This window comes from Salminus brasiliensis, chromosome 4 (genome assembly GCF_030463535.1).
Source record: "Salminus brasiliensis chromosome 4, fSalBra1.hap2, whole genome shotgun sequence".
NCBI classification, from domain to species: Eukaryota; Metazoa; Chordata; class Actinopteri; order Characiformes; family Bryconidae; genus Salminus; species Salminus brasiliensis.
Window position 1 is genome coordinate 30555087 of NC_132881.1, and position 24578 is coordinate 30579664.

The 24578-nt window shown below is 40.4% G+C and overlaps 1 protein-coding gene across 3 annotated transcripts in view; it reads left to right on the top strand.

Annotated features, from left to right (window-relative positions):
- The window catches only part of pcdh15a (protocadherin-related 15a), a 285392-nt gene that overhangs the window by 95043 nt on the left and 165771 nt on the right, over nt 1–24578 (top strand). For all 3 annotated transcript variants that reach the window (XM_072677969.1, XM_072677968.1, XM_072677967.1), the window contains exon 2: nt 10200–10318. In XM_072677969.1, the coding sequence (XP_072534070.1) occupies nt 10228–10318 (91 nt within the window). In that variant the 5' untranslated portion in view covers nt 10200–10227. The remainder of the gene's footprint in view (nt 1–10199; nt 10319–24578) is intronic.

The following is a 24578-nucleotide window of genomic DNA, read 5'->3' on the forward strand; positions in this document are numbered from 1 at the left end:
GAAATCCACAATGCATACTATAAAGCTGTTGTTTTTTTAAGGGTGGTTTTGATAGACACTATTGTCTCACAATACAGTGTAAAACATAAAGGGAGAAGATACTCATGTTCTGGAAAAATGTGAATAAAATGGTGGACAGCAATGCAAGTGCAGCAGCAATGGTGGCAGGAGGTCTTGGAGTGACATATGATGGCATTGCAATGCTAAATTCACTTCCTGTTAGTATGGTAATAATGTTATAGTAGTGTTCCAATCTGCCAACCACTCACTATTAAGATTAGCATATAACCTATAGTATTATAGTATTAGTGTGCAGTACTCAATTGGAATGCAGCCATTGCCCTAACAAGCTTCGTCTGTAACTTTATGCCTTTTGGAGATCAGTTTATCTTCTGCTCACTTTGCTTGTCCAATTCCTAGACAGCGAATCCCATTGATAGGTCATAAAGCAGAACTGGTCCAACAAAACTATAATGTTATTATTTACAATGACCTGCCATAAAATCACATGACCAAGAGGGAGACCAGACATTATACTGCCTGAAACAGCTGTTCTGTTTTTTTTTGAAGACACGGTCCAGCTGTGACATGTAATATTTAGGTAATGTGGTTTTATTTGACCCCATTTAAAGCAAAGGCTGAGTCTGGTTGTCTGGCCACTGGAGGATTGCACGTGTCAATTCAAACTATTGTTCATATTGTTTTTTTTATTTTTATAGATACTCCATTATGTTCGAAACGACCCTTCAACCTGACAGGTTTCCATTGAGGTTGACCTAAAAGTGGACTGACTTCTGTTTTGTCTGTAGTCTGTATTGTAATGTTGTTTTGGGCAGTCCCTGGCAACTGTGTTTTTTTTCGGCTGGCTTTACTTTCACAGTTTATTTTCAACTAGTTGCAGTGAGCCGCATGCAGCATAAATTCAGTGTAGCTTGATAGTTCTTTGTGGTATGGATTTCACAAGCTGCAAACATTGCTTTGACATTCTGGTCCATGTTGGCGTGGTTTTTGAGGAGCACTTTCATGCTTCGAATCTCCAATTCTACCACGTTCTAAAGGTGTGATATTGGACTCCGATCCGGTGTCTAGGAGGGCCACTGAATAACTCTGAACTCAACTCATGAAATTTGAAATGACTTTTGCTTTGTTTCATGATGAATTATTGTCATGCTGGAAGTAGCTGTCAGAAGATTTCTGCCGTGTTTTTCTGGGTATCCCAGAAGATTTATAGAAATAGAACATTTCTATACAGTTATAAAAATCTGTATAGAAACGTTATAGTAACGTCTGGAACCGACGTTACAAATGAGACATCTTTTTTGTCTTTGTTTTTAGCTAGCAAATATATAAAACAACCTCAAGCTAAATTTAAAAGCTGATTGTGTTATTTAGTTTGAGTTATTCAAAGTTTGAGTTATTTAGTGATAATTAATAATTTGATATTTGATTCTTTTTAATAATTGACACATTAATCAAAACAAATGTTTGTTGCAGCCCTAGTACACATCCTATTAAATTGCTAAAAAAGGGCATTTAAACAGGTGTCATACTAATCTTGGTAAAATATTTGCTGGCTAGCTACATAGCTTGTTATACCAACTGCTTACCAGCAAATAAGCAATATTGTTGGATATTAATAGCAATTGTATCTCATCAACTAACTAACATTTTCTTGTCCATTATCTTGTCCATTCTCGTCCAATATGCCATTAAAATCAGTAAGTTAAAATTTGCATTTGATGTGGTGTACAATATGTCATTTATTGTATTTTATCATCTGTAACATAACGTATGTTTAGAGGTGCTGCTTCAAATGGATGTGAGGTGAGTTGTAATGCAAGTGAAACACAGTGCAAGTTTGATTCCACTAAAGTGTACAGAGTTAGACCTTGTCTGGCTCAGTGACTGGCTGCATACGCTAGCCGGTGAGAGTACGCCATTCATTTAAGGGTTGAAGCCGGCAATCCCTTTACCGTAGCTGATTACCATCAGGCCTGCTGCGGTGGTAAAGTCCGGCTCATTGGATGGGTTAATCACTCGAGTCGTTACAGACTGGAGCCTCCCACACTCTCTGATTACATCTCACAGTGGGTAATGAATAGCGCTGCTGTCTTTGGCAGCCCTCACTCATATTGGCTTACCTTAGCACACCCTGCCAGACTGATGATACAGGAAAAGAGAGCATGATGATCAGAGAAAGAGAGAGAGACCGAATGAATGAATATGGGATGCTGTTGTAACTCATTTTGTGCCAGGCAGGTTCCAGTAATGCTGGGTGTTTAGTGTCCCTAATGGGAGCGTTACTGGCAGGACAAACACCATGTGGATGCAGATGAGTCAATGCAAACATCCCAATCATCTAGCTCAGACTTCATGACAAAACATTAAAAAACTAAATAAATAAGTGAATATTGCCAGCATGTTCAAACACTGTCCTTAATTAGCTGTAGATGAGCTGTATTGATAAGAGAATCTGTATGAGGGACAGGGTTATACATATTTGTGTGTTTGCTTTGAGTGGTTTCATCTTAATGTACTTGTTGGCCTTGACTGTACACTATAGCAGCATGGTGGTGGTAGTGTCATCAGGAAATCAACCAAACATCAACTTAAAAGTCTCGAGGGGCCTGCGGACCGCGGACCGAAACCGTCACTGGGGCGGGTGCGGTGACGCGGACCTGACAGGTAGCAGCGTGTTCTTGGGGTTGTTTTGGTGCCAGTGAAACTGGAACATTGCATAAAAAGTGGAATACCTCAGAATTCTTCAGCATAACCTCTATCCTTCCAACTAGATGGTAGAAATGTGGACATAGCTCGGTCCACAAAAAATTGCAAATAATTTGGAATATACAATACTTATATGTATACTATATACTATATACTATATATATACATATATACATATATATACACGATACCGGCTATTGGAAGCAAAACCAATGTGCATGGTGGCTTCGCAAACAGTTGAGAAACCAGCACTGACACCTAATGTTCCGGAGCAGTGCACAGGAAAACAGTATAAGAGGAGATGGGATGGGACCATGGATATAACTGGAATGCACAATGCAGAACTGATTAAAGCTGAAGTGGAAAATCTATCAAAGACCTTCTCAAGGAAGATTCTTGTGGTGCTTTGGTTGTTTTTTTTTTAAGAGGGGGGGGAGGTCTTGAGAAGACCATGTTTCTCAAGATATTTTTATATCTTGTTGGCTCCATGTGGTCATTCTATAGAATAAGTGATGTATTTGTGAGCCACATTTAATTAACATTGTTTGTTTGTAATTGGGTAAGACACAATTGTGGTCGAGGTTTACATGCTCTCAATGTAGACATAAATGTCATGGCAGTATTGGACTTTCAGTGTTTTCTTTGAACTGTTGTTTTTCTGTGGCAGAATGAGCTACAACATTCATCTTTAATAGAAAAAAGAAGAATTTGGTGATCAGGTCTATAGTATATAAGCTCGACTTGCAGTTTGCAGCTGATCTCATGGACAAAGCAAAAGCCTTTTAAAGGACCGGTTTCTCTTCAGATGCAACAAACTGTTTGTCCACAATGACTCTGAGATGTATGTCTCATGTTAAGATGTTGGAGATGTTAAGATAAGACATTCAACCCAAAGAACACTGTACAAACTCTTAAGCATGGTGGTGGTAGCAGCATGCTCTGTGGCTGTTTTGCTGCCAGTGGAACTGATCCATTTCATTCAAGGTGAAACAATGAAGAAAGAGGGCTACCTCAGAATTTTTCAGCGTAACCTGAAGAAATTTGGACAAACCTGACCAGACCTTTTCAAAGTCCTGACCTCCACTCCCCCAAAAACAAGAAATCATTAAAAGACGAGTGTTGCCATGACACCAATGTCCATGATGTCTCTTAACTTCTGACCAAAACTGCACTAATCTGAAGGCGTGGCTTCATACCTTAGATGTGGTGGTGTTCTGTGTAATGCATCTTGATCGCTGGCCTGAGAATATCCAGAAGCTTTTGCTTTGATGTCTGGTGTTTATAAAATCCACTTATCCAGCTGTGCTATGTCCAAAAAGGGGCTAAAGGAAGCAGCGACAGTTTTATACCAAATATGGAATATCCTAACATGTGAGCCTATTTAGTATCTGCTGTGCGTCATCATCATACCACCCCCAATAGAGGGTATGCACATGACGTCACAGGTGGCGGGAGTCATGCGGCCATGCCCACTGAGTAACAAAAAGGCGGACTGAGTGGCAGCATTAGCGTTCAGTTTGAATGCCGCTAACACAAAAACGAGAAAGAGCTGTTGTGCGGATGACTGTACAAACATAAGCAGCAGGAATTCAGAGCCTTCCTTTTACAGACTTCTGAAAGCTAAAGAGAAGAGAAACTAATGGATTGCTGCAATTCACAGAAATGAGTGGAACGTGTGGGGAAAATACTCCTAAGAGCCTTCACTCAACCTTGTGCTATCAGATATGTAGCTTTATCCCATAAATGGGTGTGATTTAAGCCTCAGTTAGCAGAACATTCCGGGCTACACATCGCTGTCCATGGACCATTGGTTCTTTAGTAATTTAGATGGATTAAGGTGGAGTCCAGCTTCCTTTAACTTGCGCAGATAATCGCTTGTTTCATTCCCGGTTTGGCTGTTTTCAGCACTAAATGTAGCTGTGCGGCATAACGTTTTACCTCTCAGTCCAACTAAAGGGGGCGTGTTCCAGCAGGAACATGATGACGGTGCATAGTTCACTTTCTGGTAAGCATATTAGAAGACAGAATAAAGGAGTAAAAGATTTCAACTGGGTCTATTCAAATGAACGTAAGTGTCCCATTCAAAGTACTTATTTGAGATGCCCAAAAACAGTTCAATTGCGTGTTGTCAGATAAAATCATTTTTAAGTTTACATTTTTTAACTGTGTATAAAAGAAAATAAGCCAGCATGTGTAGCTGATGCTCTTTATGCATATATTACATCACTTCTTCTCCTCTCCAGAGAAATACTGAAAGCAAGTGTGTGAAAAGTGGTTAGAGACTTTATATGTTTAAATATGATGTGTGTGTATGTGTGTGTGAGGGGGGTGGGATTCCACATTTATATGGAAATTCTGTTCTCATGTGTCAGAACCATTTTCATGTGTTTAATTCCACCAACTCCTCTGCGATTCCATGAAAACGGAACCCATAGGACTTTTTCATTTATAATGGCAGCCAAGAGACCTGAACTTCCATCTCTCAGGATGCCAAAAGATGCACACATCTGTCCTTGCAGAAATAGGAAGCTATCAGTATGCAGAGCAGTGCATTTGAATGTTTACATTGAAATTGAGGAGTTCTGGCTATCACATAGGTCTCATCCCTGTTTTTACTATATGCTCTAAATGAAAGTTGCTCATAGAAACTAATTTACTTCCAGGTCTCATTTAATGACTAACCTATTGGATTAAAAGACATCTTCCGCTTAGTTTGCTGCGGAAATGAGAACAAATAGACTATTTTTTACACTTTTTTCCCCAAATAATTATTAGCTCAGTGATGTGTGTATGATCTCAGAAGGCATGTGTTGCTGAAATGGAGACTTGACATTTTTAGAAAATCATTTGCTTCTTGCATTTTGGAAGACAATATAATTAGTTCACTTCAGTAATTGAAAAAAATACCCCCTCATTATTGGGGTACCATGCTGGCTGGGTACACGAGCATTGGCAGGTTGCCAAATTGCTCACCATAGCAACAAAATCATTCAACGACAGCAGTTAATAATAGAAGGTGAGCCAATCCGATACTCAGAATCGGTATCAGTCCGATACTAGCCAGGCTCATTGGTTTGGATATCGGAAGAAACACTTAACCACGTAAATGTCACGTAAGTCACGTAAATGATTGGTTTTGGCCTACAATGCTGGTGTCCCAGGCTTCATAATTTAGGATCAGCACAACTAACAGATATGATACACCTACAGCAAGATGAAGTTCCAAAGCTTATATTATTTGCAGTGCAGAGTGTAGCCTGTTTGGTTATTATTGCTACATCTGCAATGACCCACATGTCTAAATGTATTAACATAGTAAGGGTTAGTATTCAAGTATTCATAATTACTTTTTATAGTTATTTATACTTAACATGCTTAAGAGAATTAGTGATATACGACACAACATTGTAACCGTGCTGGACATTTAAATAGTAAATATTTAACTGTGTATCTAAGTGATACATATATCTAATAACATATTATATATGTATATATAATAAACATAGGACAATTGCACTGTTTGTGGAATTTCACTGATTAACCGACTTCACTGGCTTATGTTTTTGAGGTGGTGAAATAAAGTTGTCGTGCTGCTACCTTTTATTACAGTGTTTCTACAGCATACACAATTCTGTACAATTCTGAATACAACTGTATTCAGTTTCTCTCCTGAAAACAAACAGTTTCCACACAAACAATCCATGCACATTGCTTTTGAAATGCAATTGCACACAGATTGTTACCTGCATATTGTACATCTTATATAAAATAGTTTTTTAATATATTAATATGTACAATATATTTCCTAGCACTAATTAATACTAATTACCAGTTTTCCATGGGATCTAAGGTTATTTGCTGTGAAGAACCAACTAAGAGAATCATTTACTGAGGTAGATCAGTAACACTGCAGCTCTAGTCTGAGACTCATCTAACATCATTATGAGTTTTTTTTCAAGAACCCACCAAAATGTAGATTTTGAGACTTTTGGAGGGTCCAATGGTCTCAAAATGTACATTAATGTGTCCTGGTCTCCCGGGACCAAAAAAAAAATGAATGAATGAATATGACCGAATGAATATGACCCAAATTGCATATTTTATTTCTGGATATTTAAATCTAAATGTGTTAGACTTAGAACATCTTAACTTTAAACTCACCCATTTTTAAGTAGACAAAACTAATGGAACATGTTTCCGACAGGTGTTTCTTCTTGCACTGGTTTGGGTAATTAGATTGGTTTGGTTTGTGCCCTGGATTTCGCCTAAGAAGACTGCGTTTGTTGTTTAATAGAACAAAACCAACATAATTGCCAGAAAGTTGTCCATGAGAGAAAAGCAAGCCATTTTAAAACTGAAAAAACATGGGAAATCAATAATAACCATTTTAGAAGCATGGGGCATAGCCAATACTACAATTTGGAATGTCCTGTGAGAGAAAGAAAGCACTGGTATATTAACAACTAGATATCAAACAGGTGGGGCAAAGAAACCAGTAGCAGTTGACAGAAACGTTCTGAGAGCTCTGGCAAAAATCACCATCCAGGCAGGCGTGAAGTTGTCAAAATTCACCATTTGAAGAAGACTTCAAAAGTAGAAATATAGAGGCAGTAAGAATTTTAAGCCTAGATTGGAATCTGTAGAACGTGTTGAAGGTTTAATGGACTGACGAGATCAAGATTATCTTTGCCAAAGTGATGGAAAGACCAAAGCATGGAAGGAAAAGAAAGAAAAATTGATCTGTTCATGAGTCAAAACATACAAGCTTTCAGTCAAGCATGGTGGAGGCAGTGTCATGGCTTGGGTTTGCATGGCTACGTCTGAAACAGACTCATTAATCTTTATTGATGATATAATTCATGACGGTGGCAGCAGGATCAATTCAGAAATGTACAGAAGCTATACAGATCAGCCAGTTCACAGAAAAACACGTCCAATCTAATCAGGAGAAACTTCATTATGCAGCAAGAAAGAACATCATAATGGGAAATAAGTGGATGTTTTTGGACTGGCCAAGTCAATCTCCATGTCTTAAGGGGAGAGAACCTCCAAAAGCAACTGCAAAACGCTTTGAAAAAGAAGAATGCAAAAGTTTAGTGTTGACAAGTTTAGATTGTCTGCTTTTTCTTTTCCAATTTTCTCCCCAGTTCAGTAGAGCCAATGAACCCCCCCAACTCATTAGGACTCCCCTAATCATTTGCAATCCTCCCAAAACTAGGAGGGTGAGGACAAGCACATGCCTCCTCCAATACATAGCTAGCCAGCCAGTGTCTCTTTTAATACTGCCGCCAATGCAGCATCACTAGACAGCCAACGTGCTCGAAGGAAAGCGGCAGATCCCCAGAACTGATACATCAGCCAAGACGCCTGTGCCTGCCAGCATCACAATGGGTGTGATTAGGGGAGAAAGAGACATCCATCTACCCACCCAGCGAGAGCCTGGCCAATTGCACTCTCTCTTGCTCTGGCTGCTGATGGCAAAGCAGCATGAACTAGGATTCAAACTCATGATCCTGTCAGCATCTTAGTCTGCTTAGTCTGCTGAGCCACTCGGAATAAGCTGCTGTCTAGCTGTCACTCTCTGTCTTTTGCTCACCAAAAAATTAAGTAGTCTAACCCCCAAAGATGCAATGTTCTAAGGTGTTTAACACATCTAGATGTAGATATGTAGAAAAAAAATTCTGATCTACTGACATTTTTCAAATTTTGCTGTCAAACAAAAATGTATTCCGTGTGCAAAACCAAAAAAAAATAAAAAAAAAATGATCTTGCCTTTCTCAGGGGACTAAATAGGAGGTGTAGAAGCCAAAATTTTTACCACACAGAATGTGTGCTATGTAGCAGTACAGGTCCAATTGAAATGCTTTGATTATTAAAACGACTGGAGGCACACGCATCTGAAGACTGCAGTTTCACAGTGAATTCACAGCCTAATTAAACTGAGTGTGGGTGGAAAAGCAGTTTAGTGTGTTAGTTAGGTATCATTTCACCAGGCCGACCACCCTAGTTGTTAAGGAAATAAATGATGAGCTCCTCAGTTCAAATAAAACTATGTAAGAATGGTGTATATAACTGATCTCTGGGTTGTACGTCATTCAAAAAGCAGTCCAGTTTGTGTAGGGTCAGGGCTAAACTGCTGTAGTCCATATAGATGGATATGTATACATTTGCCGATGTGGCATCTCTAAAACGTTCCAAAATGGTAGCTTTACGTCATAGTTATCCCTTTTGGACCACATGGACTGTAGGAGCGGTTTGATTGGTCTGATGAAAGGTTGCTTTACACAGTGCTCCACCATCACTATGGTGTATACCTCTGTATGTGTGTGTGTGAGAGGCTTTTGCTCTCTGTGGGGTGAAATCCTTAGTCCTGAGTCCTGATGTCTCTAGTGGATGAAACTGATCAAAGGCCTGCTGCATCCCAAGCTTACACTCTCCCTGCTAGAGACACAAGAAACAGCTTCAGCTTCAAAGAATAGTGTGAATGAGAGAGAGCGAGAGAGAAAAAGAGAGAGAGAGAGAATGACAGAGAGAGAGAGAGAGGTAGTGGTGGGGAGGTTCTGTATGTTTGACATGCCAGTTCTGTAGCTATCCTATGTTTTTGTCACCATTGTTTTAGCTCTCTGTGGAGATCCGAAATAGGAATGCTAATGTTTCATACGCAGGGCTCCAGAGACCAGCTCTATTGGGATTAAAGAATGATAGAAGCAGTGAGAAGGGACTAATGTCGCATTTAGACAACTATTTTGACTCCCACAAAACCTCAGTCACATCTCCTTATGGCTTTCAACTAGCTTTAGCGGCTTACAGCTGCCTTAGGCAGAGTCCGGGACGCGCGAGTGTGAATATAGGTGGCATATCAAGCCCAAACACTCATCTTTAAGCTTATCTCCACATCACTTACATTATGCAGGTTACATCTGCTGAGACAGCCAAGCACTAAGCACACACAGTGGGGATGCAAGGAAAAAACGGATGCCGTAATCGCATTTGTCTTTGTGCGCTGCCAGAATGTGATCTGTCATCATGCATCAAATACTCGGAACGAGTAGATTAAACTTTGATTTTCCAAAATGACTTTAGGATTTGGACTTTTCCCAGTAGCACATGTTTATATAATCTCTGCCTTGTCCTGAGGCACGCATATGCACAGTCGAATCTCATTCGCTACTACTGTCATGTTGTTTTGGCAGTAACATGAACCCAATTTTCCTTCTCATGGATCCCACCAGGTTAACACTGACTTTATTGTGTTCCTGCAGATTGAGTCTGTATGGAAATGAAGGCTGTCATATGGAAGTTATTGACTGTGTTCAGGGGAGAGTTTGGGACTGTCTGTGTGCCGAGCGTGGCGGGGTGGGTTTGTGCACTTGTGAAGAGATATAATTTATCTTATGAATGAAGTCTTAGAATACTCACAGGATTTAATTTTTCTCTCTCTCTCTCCCCCTCCCTCCTTCTCTTTCTCTCAGGTGGGCAGACAGCTGTGAGTGAGTAAAGATGAGGAGGGGCTTGTGGCTAGTGAGGTGGTTGGCGATAGGGATCATCCTGCTTGTGCCCCTTTTTCACATCAGGGTTCAGGGTGCAGAAGGTAAGCCAGAACAAAGAAGCCCACAAAACCTTTCACAAAGGCCTCGCAGAGCCCCCACAAAACCACTGAATGAATCCCATTAGACCCCACATAACTTCTCATAGAACTCCACAGAGCCACACCCACCCCCAACTTCTTAAAAGAACTCATATTTCACGAAATCCCCATAACCTCTTACAGACATCGCAGACTTTTCACGGAACCCCATGTAACTTCTTACAGAACACCGCATACAGCACTGACCCCTTATAGACCCTCACAACCCCTTACAGAAACCACTAACCTCTCACAGAACACCATCAACTTTTACTAAACCTCTCGGCAAGCACCAAAACCTCTAATAGCACCCCAAAAACAAAAGCAGCTCTAGACCCTCTAGGAACCTACCAAAACCCGGTCACAAAACCTCATAGCACTTTACAGAACTTTACAGTGTCTCCCGGAAACTAACTTCTACCAGATAGATTCTGTTATTGGTGCAACACACAAAATAATAAAGTGAAATGAGTGTTATAGACATGTATAGTTACATTATGGACACTGAAGCTGTACACAGTTATTAAGTACTTATAAACAGTATGTACCGCTGAAACTGCCTGGTGACTTTAGTGCCTCAGAGGACATGAAGGATGCAGAAGAATTCATTTCTCATTAATAAAATAATGAGATAATGACCTAGTAATGGACTACAAACTTCCCCACTTTCTTTAGATGGCCTGGACGATTTGCTGCAGCCTTTTCATGGCTGTTTAGATTACGCTGTATGCAGGCCTATTATCTTTAGCCATTTGCTTGAGATGGAGTGCAGACATTTTACACTTCCAGCAGGCCGAAGTCATTTAAGTTTAGTTAACCGTCGTGTTACTTTTACTTCTCTTTGGACCAGGGGCATATAAATGGCCTGTGTCCAGATCAGTCATGACTGTCCTGAGTGCAGAACTTATTAGTACTGCACTCCGATAAGCTTCTTGAAACGAGCGGCCAATGATATATGAATTGCGACCCCAAAAGACTGCCAAGGACGAAATGACAACTGTAATAAAATCCTGAAAGTGTTTTTCTGCGTGGAGATAGTAGGAAATGAGCTGTAAAGGCTGTCAGACAATTCCGATTTGTGGCAGAGCGTAAAAGGTGTTCCGCAGCTGACATTTTCGCTCAGCTATCCTTGTTTGTTCATGCAGTGTTTATTGTTATTGATTTTAGATGATCTGAACCTAGCAGTTAGTGTGCAGTATGCGGGGGTGGGGGATTGGGCTCCTGGCTATTTGTGACATTTTCTTCTTCCTGTTTCTCATGTTATTAGTAATATGTATTGGACATTAGTGAAGATGGCTGGAGAAATGCAGTATATTGTGTATGTGTGCAAAACAGAGGAGAAACAAACCTTTTTTTGAGAGTTGACTTAGAGTTAGTTGAGTTGATATTAATAAAAGTAATATATTTGTGATTCACACACAATAAATGGGGTATTCCCTTGTTATTTTTAATAGCTTTTGGACTAACTGAACTGAACTGAACTGAATTACATGCTGCCATGCTGTTCATATTACTTCTCACATTTAGCAAAATGGTATTAAGTATAGCGTCATATGGAAATGAACAAAAAGAGGACTTTTGAGACATTTGAGTTGTGTAAGCTGTGCAACTGTCATTATTTATGCACTATTTTTCTTTTCAATGTTGACATTCAGATCAGAGAGGGGGTTTGTTGTAGGCTGGGCAAGCTTTGTTGAACAAAAGAAATCTGTAGCATGTTTTGTGTGCGCTTTCAGTTAAATATTTACAGGAGTTTCCAGTTTTTAATGCTATGCTACCAAGCTAATATGTGTGATTAAAACTAGGCAGGTAAGAACTGTCAGTTGTGTGCAACAGTTTTTCATTACATGGCCTTTTTGCTGATGTTGTGGTTGCGGTTTGGGCACAGCTGAGAGGTCAGTTAAGCGTGCCTGTGAGTTTCGCTTTCGGTGGGGAAGCATTACTGCCATTCTGCAGGTGCACTCGCTCACACCGACACTCACTCTTGCAGAATTGTCTCATTGGAAGTGTAGAGCGAGCAGCAATCTGAGCACCATGCTAACTGCCACTTCCTGTGAATGCTGTGATCCTTACACAATGATACACTGTCATTTAAATAAACACAAATCTCGGCTAATTACAGAGAGCTTCCAATTAGATATGAGAGAGTGAGCGAGAATGAGAGAAATGGGAGAGTGCTGCACTTTTACAAAGGAACGCTCCTTTCAAAACCCACTTATGTGTAGCAACATCACTATGTTGTCTGGTGAGTGAAAACAATTTGCATAATTGCACAGCGCACAGATATTATATACCTCAGTTTGTAATAAACAGTCTTCCAATATGCATTATAGCCTTGCTTATTACAGGGATTAACACAACAAAGTGTTACATTTTCATGTCAGTAGGAGGTGCGGCAAGCAAAGCAGAATGCAAGACAGTTCATGTGAAAAATGTATTTCCAGTAAGCAAAGAAAATGTTACTGTTTGTGACAAAGACCCGCAACTTATAAAAAGTCACCAGCCACTTCCATTTTCCAGATGATATCAATCATTCATTTTCTACACAGTAATAGTCTAAAGGATATCGAGTGGCTAATTAGTCAGTGATAAGTTAACTGTTTTCAAACTAGAAATTAAGTTTTATAATTAGAGACTTGAAATAGATGGGCTCTGCAGGGAATGCAGATGTAGCATAAATTGACCTATCCAGGCCCAATGTTTTTTATTCGCTGCTGTTGTGAGCGTGGGCAATGTTTGCAGAACACTGGCAAAAAAAAAAAAAAAAGTGTTGTTCAGCCTAATGAGGAACTTCAGCACACAACCCAGTCTTTGTCAAAAATATAGTCCATATGCTTTCTGCCAAGCCAAACAGAAAATATTAGAAAATGTTCTTGGCAGATCTCCTAATGTACAGTAATCTACAGTACTTAGTGTTTTAGCGTGTGCGTTTCATCAGACCTGAGTAAGAGTAATGCAGATGATTGCAGGGCATGCGTATGAGGATGTAAATATTTATGTTTGAACTGAATAACTTTAATGAATCAGTAACCTAGACAAAGTTCATCCTACCTTAGACCAGGCATACGTATGAATCTGTTAAATATTTTGACAATGAACTGTGAGAGTGATCTTCCTCCAAGTTTAATTCCTATCTGATGGCATTTGTCCAAATTAGTTTTCAGCTTCAGGAATGAAAAATAAACAACGCCAGATGATCAGAATTAATTATATACAGATTTAATCAACTGAGTCGGAAATTGAGTCGAGACCATGACCACTTCGAATTTGAGCAAAGACCAAGACTTTGTTCAAAACATGACCAGTAGTGGGCAAGGCCGAGCCAAAACCAAGATGGTACTAATATTATTTAATTAATTAATAATTAATAATATTATTTATTTAATAAATATATTAACCTATCAATTAAAGGTGGATGATATGGTAAGAATATTATGTCACAATATTCAAATACATTTTTAAAATGCACAATATTTTATAACACACAGACAATATGCATGAGGAGTGACAGATTAAAACCTGCTATTTAAATATTATGCTATACTCAGTACAATGATTTATATTCAGAATCCCAATATGTTTTTGTTTTTTTTTACCAAATCTTAACACACACGTTTTTTGTTAGGCTACATAAAACATCTGTCAAATCCTCCAACTACAGTTCCCATAATCCACCGCTACATGATGTCACTGACACACTATCCACCTTACTGTTTTCCCGCCCCCTCTCACCAGAATACTGATCACCTTCACCTGCTCACAGTTACCACAGTTTGTATAAATACCAGTTAAGTTGGTCTTGTCCTTTGTGAAGTATTGCAGCTCTTATTGTTAGCCTTCCTGTTTATGCTCTCTGCTTGTCTTCTTGCTGTCCGATTCTTAGTTTTGCCCTTTAGCTTTGTTTGGTTTAGACTACTGGTTTGTTTACTGGTTTTTGCCCCTGCCTTGCCCATGTCTGTTTTGTTTGCTCCATTTATTGTGCTCTGGTTCACCTCCTGCACTGTTACCACTTGCAGTCTCACTACTATTAAAGTATTCTTAATGTTTTACATCTGCCAGCGCCTGCTTCGTCCCTCACATTACATATGATAATAATAACAGCTTTATTCAATCTAATAACGAGATGAATGTCCGATTCGAAAGTATTCGAAAGTTTGGGCAAATGACCATATGTGAAAACAGGCTAAGGCTAAAAAGAGGATGACTTCTACAGGTTAAAGATCCTGACACCTCAAATTCATTGTGCACTACCTAAAAAGACACCAGCTGAAGCTTTTGGAATGGCCTTCACAGTCCCCTCATCTAAACATAATAGGACATTTGTGAACTAGCTGCTTTAAGCTTGCAGACTATGATTTCATCGTCCAAAGAGGGTGCTACTAAGTACTCTTTAGGGTGCCCAGCCTTTTGCACAGGCCACATTGATAATCTTTTATTTTTTATGTTATGAAAGCATGTGTTTACTGTTTGTCAAGCAAAAGCTTTTGCATAAGACTGCATGGAGATGTTTAACACATATGCTTTTTGCATACCAGCACAGTTTAACCAAGAACAGGACTGTGTCATTACAGGTGCAAACTGACTTGCTTTTTGTGTATTATTAAATATAAAATATTCAAATATTAAATAGTAAAAGCACACACCAGCACCAAGCACACACTGGTTTTACACCAGAAGCCACATGGCTCGGTAACAAAGTTTTATGAATGCATGTCCATTGTTGCACTGCATGCCATGTGCGACCAGTGTAAAAGGCTGACCATGTTGGTTGACACGGGACTGCACTGCATGCCATGTGTGACCTGTGTGAAAGGCTGTCCACGTCAGTTGATAAAGGAGTGCAGTGCATACAGTGTGGTTTCTGCTTCTGGTTTAAAATGCAATTCAGTTCATACAGCTGTGCTCTGTGATGTTGAGACTGGACTGGAGAACTACAGCACTCCCAACAGTACCATTTACCCATCTCTTATAGGACAGTATATTGGCAAGAACCTGGTGATACGTCATATTATGCAATATCGCACCATCATATGTGTAAAATCTGAGTAAAAGAAAAGTAGATGTTTTATGCAGTCAAAACAGTGGGATCTGAAGACTACCACACTGCTATCCAACAGTCTGGGTCAGGCGGTCAGCACAGAATAAACCACTCTCTGTCACCCGTCTTTGCATGTGCACTATTAATTCAAAATCAGTACTGTGTTTCTGAGAATCCAAACAGTATTGCAAAATATAATATCGCAATACTTTGATATATCAACCCCTAAAAATCCTGGCTCCACTTCACTGCCACCACCATTCTCACTGCCGGGATTCTACCTTGCTTTAGCAGTGATAAGCAGTGATGCAATGATTTAACAAATGATCAATAGGTGTTTGTTTGTCAACACAATTGAGTAATTAGCGGGTTGTTAATTCGATCATTAGTAATGTTAATTAGTTACAAAGCAAGTTCTCAAAGGATAGAAATCTCCTAGAATTCGGACTTGAGTGGTGCTGTGTGTTTTGTGAGGGAGCAGCTGTGGGATGGGGTGTGTTAGCGTTTGTCTGTGTGTGCTGGGCGTAGTGGCGTGTGTTTGTGTTTGTATTGTGTTGTGTACAGTATGTGCCAGGATCATCTGTGACCTACAGCAAGAGGAGGAGGCGTCAGTCCTCCTTGTCCCTTCGTTACCACGGAGACCAGACAGATTATTCAGGCTCCCAGTCACCCATCATTTTCACACACTATACATCAAATCAGTCTCTCTCTCTCTCTTTCTGCCTTTATCTGCCCTTCCTGTCTGCTGTGCCATTTCCTCATGTTTTCTTTTGCTTTGCTTCTCGAGTTTCCCGTCATTCTCAACTCATTTCATCGCTAGTCCTCTTTACCCTCGCCTTCATTCAGCACTTCTGTCAATTTGCTTCTCAGTGTCTGTTTCCTTCTCTTTTGTCATCTGTCTGTATTTTTCCCTCTCTCTCCCCCTTTCTCCCCCTTTTCCTCTCTCTGCTCTCTCTTTACCCGCTGATCTCTTTCCACAAGTCTCTATCTCTCCCTCTCTCCTTTTTAATGTTTTTTTTCTCTCTCTTTTCTTTGCTTTTTGTCCCTGTCCTTCTTGCTCCTCCTCTATTTTCATTTGTCTTACTCTCTCTTCTCTTCGCTCTTTCTCCCTGTCCCTCTATCTCCCTCTCGCCCTCTCCACGCATTTCTTTCTCTCTCTTATCTTTGCTTTCTCTCCCTGTCTTTATCTCTCCCTCTATATCTCCTTTTCGCTCTTCATCTGTCCCTCTCTCTCTGTCTGTCTGTCTCTTTCCCGCTGTCTGTCTACTCTTGCTCTTTGCTCACTGTTATCTCCCTCTGTCTGTCTCTCTTGTTCTCTCTCTCTCTCTCTCTCTCTCTCTCTCTCTCTCTCTCTCTCTCTCTACTTTTTGCTCTGCCTCTCTCCCTCTCTCCCTCTATCCCTCTATCCCCATATCTCCTTTCTTTTTCTCCCATTCTCTATCTCACCTTCTGTCTCTTTCCTTCTGTCTTGCGTTTTAACTCTCTCTCTCAGTCTCTCTCTCTCTCTCTCTCTCTCTCTCTCTCTCTCTCTCTCTCTCTCTCTCTTTTTCCCTCTTTGTCACCATCTCTCCCTCAATCCCTGTCTCCTTCTCTCTCTCCTCTCTCTCCACTCTCTCCCTCTCTCACTCTTTTCTTGTCCACCCACGTCTTTCTATTATCAGGGCTGTCTATGTGGGAGATATATTGAGTGTACACATCCTCAAATGAAGACCACTACATGGCTTTTCTCTGCTTCACCAGAGTGACAAGTGTGTGTTGTATGTGTGTGTGTGTGTTTGTGTGTGTGTGTGTGTGTGTGTGTGTGCATGTGTGTGTGTGGTCTGCAAATATCAAGAATAAAAATGTGATAGCATGATGCAGTGTGTGTCGGATGATGTCAGAACGTGCCTGATGGGTATTGAAGGATTAGTATGTTCACTATTGTTTAAATACATGTGACAGATGTTCACACCCACCCACCCACACACACACACACACATGCACACACAGGACGAATAGGACAGTTGACAGCATTTAGCCAGGGCGCTTGTTTGTGTGTGTGTGTGTGTGTTTGTTTGTTTGTTTGTTGCTGTGCAGTCATGATGATCCTCTTTTCTTGTCACCCTAAGTCAACTTTCATCCACTTCATCTGATGCTCCACGCAAACACACACTTTCACACTCACACTTTATTTTCACATAAACACACACACACACACACACACTGTTTTTAGCCTCCAGACACCAGCTCCTTCCCCTGACTCACACAGACAACACTTGATTATGTGCATTTCTGATGACGTAGATGGAGGGCTTGTTGTTTACAAAACATGTCAGTCCGTCCCTCATTATTTTAACGGTCTGCAATCAGTGCAGCATTAGTTCAAATAGATCGTTTTGCAGTAACTGCGGTTGATTAGTAAGCCGCTGTAAAACAGCAGAGGAATAATAATAAAAAAAATCTCCAAATCTCCTCAGCCCCGCCCAAGCAAATCTGCGTCCGTCTGTACACTAATAATTGTTGTTGTGCTCGTGAGAAATGGGAGATAATAGTAATTGAAGTTGGGCTGCTTCGGGGGCTGACGCTCTTTGATTGGACTTCTAGATTATCAGCACAGAGGAGGGAAACATAAGCAAATCAGAGGCAACAGCAAGAGCTGCTTCTGTCCTTGTAGTCACGTACTGGATGGGGTGGATTGTTTCCATCTGTGCATCAGGAAGAGGCACTTTCCTCTGTTAGAGGACGTCAGGCTTATTGAAGCTTTTGTGATGTGAAGCTGTTGGAGTAAACCTTTGGATTTGACCTACTTTTGCTCCACCCACAATGCTGCTGTGCCACTGTTGTGATGTTGCGTTGTGATCAAGCTGTAACTGGAAACTCTGAAAAATGTTCAGTTTAAACAGAATGCACTACACTGTCTCATTTAGGAGCCGTGAATTTTGCAGCAGTTGATATGAAAGAATTTGGATGTGAGCACGGAAAGGTCAGCTGCGAAGGCTCGTGTGTGACAGTTTGACATGTTATATAAAAATGGCGTGATTCTCAATTGCATAAATGTGACAATGGAGGTTCTTTGCTTTCTGAAATCTACTGCAGTTGATTGAATCGCAAAGTTTGCTGCCCCAAACACCAACCCAGCTAGTTCATGTCATGTGTTGCGCTTCTGCAAAATACTCAATATCATATTGCTACTGTCAATAATTACGTTATTCATTTTTCATACAATATATGAACAAATTTTTACTGACCATGATATTGCCCTTCATGTTTACTTGCATGTTTGTTTACAGTAAAATTAATGTCACCAATATACGAGCCAGTCATGCAATGCATCCAGTGCACTGATAACGGTGCCTCCATACACAAAAAGCGGACTACATCAGGTGAAGACCTGTTACTCTGGCTAGTAGGTTGTTTTAATTATTTATTTATTTTTTTTACCCAAATATTCAATTACCCAACCCACATGTTAATAATTTACCCCTATCAAATGTAGAGGTATCGAGATGTTCTCGGAAGGACTTCTTTCGAAAGGAGACTCGTGACCACCGTTCAGTTGCAATAATGAAACAATTTATTCCAATTAAAAGTACAGTGTGTAGAGAGCCTGCCAATTCTGGGTGCCCCTCTGCCCTCTCTCTAGACAGAGGATAACCTCACATTTTATACCCTTCTACAGGTTTCCATATATAGGGTGTCACTGTCTAACTCCAATTTTTAGCTAATTTCAACTAACTAGAGGTTTTTCTTGGGTAAATAGCAAAACACTTTGCCTTAACACTTTGCTAAATGCCTTAAATGTAAATGTAAAGCTCCCGACACAGGGCAACCAATGCGTTTAGGGAAAAGTGCTGATTTGATGCATTGGCTAGCAGATGCCCATGCTAGCCAGCATCACACTGAAATGAGATAGAGGGCAAGGCCAATTGTGCTCTCTCAGGCTCCGGCTGCTGATGGCAGGCAGCGTGACCCAAGAGTCATTGTGGCAGCACCTTAGGCCACTGGATCCTTGGGATATGCTACAAACCTTTGACAGACAGAGAAAATTGCCACAAAAAGCATACTTACTCATTAAAATTTATTTAATGTCCTGATTAAGTCCCCCCCACCCTGATTTGATCACTTTAATGCTGACTTTTGGCCGATACCAATCCCATCCGGTCTTAGTCTTTCTATAATTAATACAGCCCCACAACATGGGTAAGATGTGCTACTGCACAAGAGTAAACACCTGTAAAGTTTTACAATCCAGTCTGACTGACCTACCTGACCATTTAACCAATTCCTTTAAAACACTGCAGTCAAGTCACAGGCATAATTAACATGTTTACAACAAAGGCTCTGAGCTTTTACATTCTGCTGTTGAAATGTACATGATGTAACTGCGGCAGTATTTAAGGTGGAATGGAGAGTTAGAATAAGAAGCCAACATTTGCTTTGTTTCTGGCTGCTAACTGGTAACACTTATCAGGTAAAATAAAGCCATTTTGTTGTTTTGTTCACAAAGCAAATATCAAATGATGTGCTGCTACAACAAAACGTAGGGTCGTGACTGAATTGGAACTGTAAATGTTACTGCATTATTATGATATTAGATGGCACTGCGGAGGTGGCAGCCTGTTGCAGCAGCTCCTGCTCACTTTTGAGTTTTCCTAACTTTTTTTCTCTTTCTACAACCAGCACTGCTCCCAGCGGACCACATACACACACTTAAACTCCACATATGTTCAGTGAATAGAGGTCCCCCAATGTAACAATACACAATACAATGTACCAAACAATGTAAAATAGTTAATTATTTATTTAAAATATATTGCTCCACAAAATAGTTCCTGTGACAGGCCTAACTGCCATGACAATACCGTATATCTCCATTAAGCTATGTCATGATAGATGAACCATTAAAAATGATCTAAAATAGCATGGAATAAAATCTTTTTACATTGCCTTTTACATTAAAGAGTTATTTTTCTTTCTCCTGTGAAGTTGGCTGTGATATGCTCCATAAGTGGTATTCAGTAAAATTGACATTTATGAATGTGCATGGGGGACCTGAATCTGTACTAGTGAGGTTTTTACATGACAGTGACAATACTGATGTGGAATCATGAGGATTTTTGCTTTTACTGTAGATGTTGTTTTTTTTGTCACAGAGAATGCCTCCCTACAGCCAGACATGTAATTGTGGCCACTCAGCTAAGCATGATTTGAAAGTAGTCTTTGACGTCTGGTGGAATAAGAACATGCTGATTTAAAAGGCTGGTAGATGTTTTACTAGGAGAACTTAACTATAAACTGCAGAGATGAATTAGCAGATAAAGATTGGGTGGTTTTGAAATGGTGCACTACTTTTGTTCCTATGAGCAGTACGCTCTCTCTTCCTCTCTCTCCCTCTCTCACACACCACACTCTGACCACACTGTAATCCACCCTTCAATGAAGAACACTCCTACATCATAAACTCATTAGCAACACAGCAAAATACTCTTTCCTCGCAGCAAAACACTCTTCTAGATGATGATGCCAAAAGGGGCTTTTTGGAGTGATGCTTAAGTTCCCTAAATAATCTGTCAATGGACGGTTCTTTAAAGAACCATTGTTAGAAATGCAAGCATGAAGGACCGTTTTAAACTTTAAAGAAACTCCACATCATTTCCCCCCTCTGAGGAACAGTATCCAAGCCTAGAAGCATTTAGGAACTTTTATTTTTAAGACTGTAGCAAAGGCCCGCTAGAATGACAGGAAGCCTTTGTGAAAATTTCATTGGGTTGCATCAACTTCTGATGCCTTCAGAATGACGTTCCACTTAGGGGATTAGGGCAAACCTAGTGTGGAAGAGGATTTTTCTCTTGATTGCACAAAGAAAGAATTGTTTTAGGCTTTAGGGTTGATTTTGGATCCTCTGTCCTTCTATCCCTCTTAATTCCAACTCTCAACCTTTAGCTTTTAGCTTTTCAGGATTTGCTCTGGACTTCCAGATAAGTGGATCAAACCATAAGCAGCTTTGCAGTGGTGGGTGCGTGCGCGAGTGTGTTGGTGTGTATGTGTAGGCTGTGTACAAACTTTAGCACTTTGTACCTTGCACAAATGCCCACCTTGTGACAACTGTTCGATCATGAAGATCATGGTGTGTGTTACCTGTCCGTACAGTGATAGGACAAAAATGAGCCTGAGTGAGGATATTTTTTTGGTCTTCACTTCTAAACAGGCTGTGTTATAACTAAACTGCAGGGAGCTTTTGGATACTGAGGTTAGATTTAGGGTTAGTTGTAGGTGTAGGTTGCTGAGTTTAGGTTGTGGGTTAGAGTTAGGTGTGAGGTTACTGAGGTAAGATTTGGGTGTAAATTACTGAGATTAGATTCAAAAATAGGTGTGAATTACTGAGTGTAGGTGAAGGTTACTGAGAGTAGGGTTTATGTGAAGGTAATTGAGGTTAGGTTTAAGTGTAGTTACTGAGATTAGATTTAGTTAAAAGTTACTGAGGGTAGGGTTTAGGTATGTTTTTTTCCGAGGTAAGGTTTAAGTGTAAATGACTGAGATTAGGTCTAGATATAGGTGTAAGTTACTGAGAGTAGGTGAAGGTTACTGAGGAAAGGGTTCAGGTGATGGTTATTGAGGTTAGGTTTAGGTGTAGGTTTCTGAGATTAGGTTTTGGTGAAGGTTATTGAGGGTAGGTGTAGGTGAATGTTACGTTTAAGTGTAGGTTACTGAGGTTAGGTTTAGGTGAAGGTTACTGAGATTAGGTTTAGGTGGAGGTTACTGAGGGTTGGGTTTAGGTGTGGGTTTTCTGAGGTTAGGTTTAGCTGAAGGTTATTAAGGTTAGGTCTAGGGTTAGGTGTAGGTGTAGGTTACTGAGGTATGGTTTGGGGGAGGTTATTAAGGTTAGGTTTAAGTGTAGATTATACATGTTAAATTTAGGGTTAGGTTTAGAATTAGTAGAGTTAAGGTTAGGATTATGTTTAGGGTTAGTTTGATAATGGTTAAGATAACTTGCATGACTTGGCTACAGTGTGTCTGTGTGTGGGGGTGGGGCTAGAGTTTGTGTTGTGTATTTGTAAAGCATCATTACATCATATACTATTACTACATTGAGTGACTGTATTGTCTTTCATGTTTCTGGGCCAGTGTGTGTGTGTGTATGTGCAGACAGAAAGAAGCTGAATAAGTAAGAGATTGTGCATGCATTTATGTTCTGGACTGCGTGTGTAATCGCAGTCTGCCTCCTTGTTGTTATGCAGCGCTGGGTCTGTCTGCCAGTGTGTGCATGTGTGTGAGCAGCCATGGCAGTGCGTGTCTCTGTCTACTCTCTCTGTCTGTTCTCAGCAGGGGTCCGTTATCCGTGTGCCGCATGCCATTTTCTTTTCCTTCTTCAACTCCTCCTCTCGCACACTCTTCTGACATTGCCTACAACTCCGCTCTGATACACTCTCGTCCCAAGTCTCTTACAGGCCTCAGCTGAACGTCTTCTTAACGTTCTCCCCCCGTTAAAAAGGGCTACTAAGCTCATTTGGCTGTGCTTGCATACTCAGAGCTACAACAGTAAACATATCTCACAGACGATTAGCCTTGATGTTTGATGTGTGCCCTAGTTGCTCTGATGGATTTGTCTCTCCAAGGCAGCACACAGTTGCTCCTCTCTCTGGCAGATGGAGGCACATGCTGTAATTGCTGCAGAAGTAAGTTAGAGCTTTGAACTCTCATACCTTTGTGAGGGGAAGTTTTTTGTGTGTGCACAAAGGTAGACCAAGTCAGTTGTTCATTTAGTGTTGCTTAGATGAAGCTCAAAATAAACAGAGTGGAGGGCTATAATTAGTGCTGTTGTCAGTGGTGCTGTCAATCACTACTTTTTGGGTGGGTCAGTGTGAGTTGGCATGGGTAGCTTATCAATAAGTAGTTCATCCATGTCTATTAAACTACAATACAGCAATATTTAAACATGCCCTGTGAGCTGTAATCAAAGAAGCAGCTATGTCTCACAGCATTTTTTTCTCATGTGAACAGCGTAAAACTTCTCTCCATATTGACTTGTGTTTAATAGTGTCTAAGCTTAGAGGTATCTTTGATTTTTTTGTCCTTTCAAACTAGCTGAGGTTATTCTTGGGTAAATAGTAAAGCGCTTTTGTAAGTCGTTCTGGATAAGAGTGTCTGCTAAATGCTGTAAATGTAAATGTAAAACTGCAAGATACACATTGTTGATTATATGTCTTATGTATATATATCTTGGCTGATCCTGATTTCTGACTTTTTAACATATGACTGGCAGATTCAGATTTTGGCCAGATCCGATTCTTATTCTCTTAGAATTTTAAATGACAGCATACAAAAACATTTTTGTTCAACATTTCCTTAAAAATATTCTATATTTATTTATATTCTAGTTTCTTCAAAATAGCCACCCTTTGCTCTGATTACTGCTTTGAACACTCTTGGCATTCTCTCAATGAGGTTCAAGAGGTAGTCACCTGAAATGGTTTTCCAACAGTCTTGAAGGAGTTCCCAGAGGTGTTTAGCACTTGTTGGCCCCTTTGCCTTCACTCTGCGGTCCAGCTCACCCCAAACCATCTCGATTGGGTTCAGGTCCGGTGACTGTGGAGGCCAAGTCATCTGCCGCAGCACTCCATCACTCTCCTTCTTGGTCAAATAGCCCTTACACAGCCTGGAGGTGTGTTTGGGGTCATTGTCCTGTGGAAAAATAAATGATGGTCCAACTAAACGCAAACCAGATGGGATGGCATGTCGCTGCAGGATGCTGTGGTAGCCATGCTGGTTCAGTGTGCCTTCAATTTTGAATAAATCCCCAACAGTGTCACCAGCAAAACACCCCCACACCATCACAGCTCCTCCTCCATGCTTCACAGTGGGAACCAGGCATGTGGAATCCATTCGTTCACCTTTTCTGCGTCTCACAAAGACACAGCGGTTGGAACCAAAGATCTCAAATTTGGACTTATCAGACCAAAGCACAGATTTCCACTGGTCTAATGCCCATTCCTTGTGTTTTTGGCCCAAACAAATCTCTTCTGCTTATTGCCTCTCCTTAGCAGTGGTTTTGACCATGAAGGCCTGATTTGTGCAGTCTCCTCTTAACAGTTGTTCTAGAGATGGGTCTGCTGCTAGAACTCTGTGTGGCATTCAACTGGTCTGTGATCTGAGCTGCTGTTAACTTGCGATTTCTGAGGCTGGTGACTCGGATGAACTTGTCCTGAG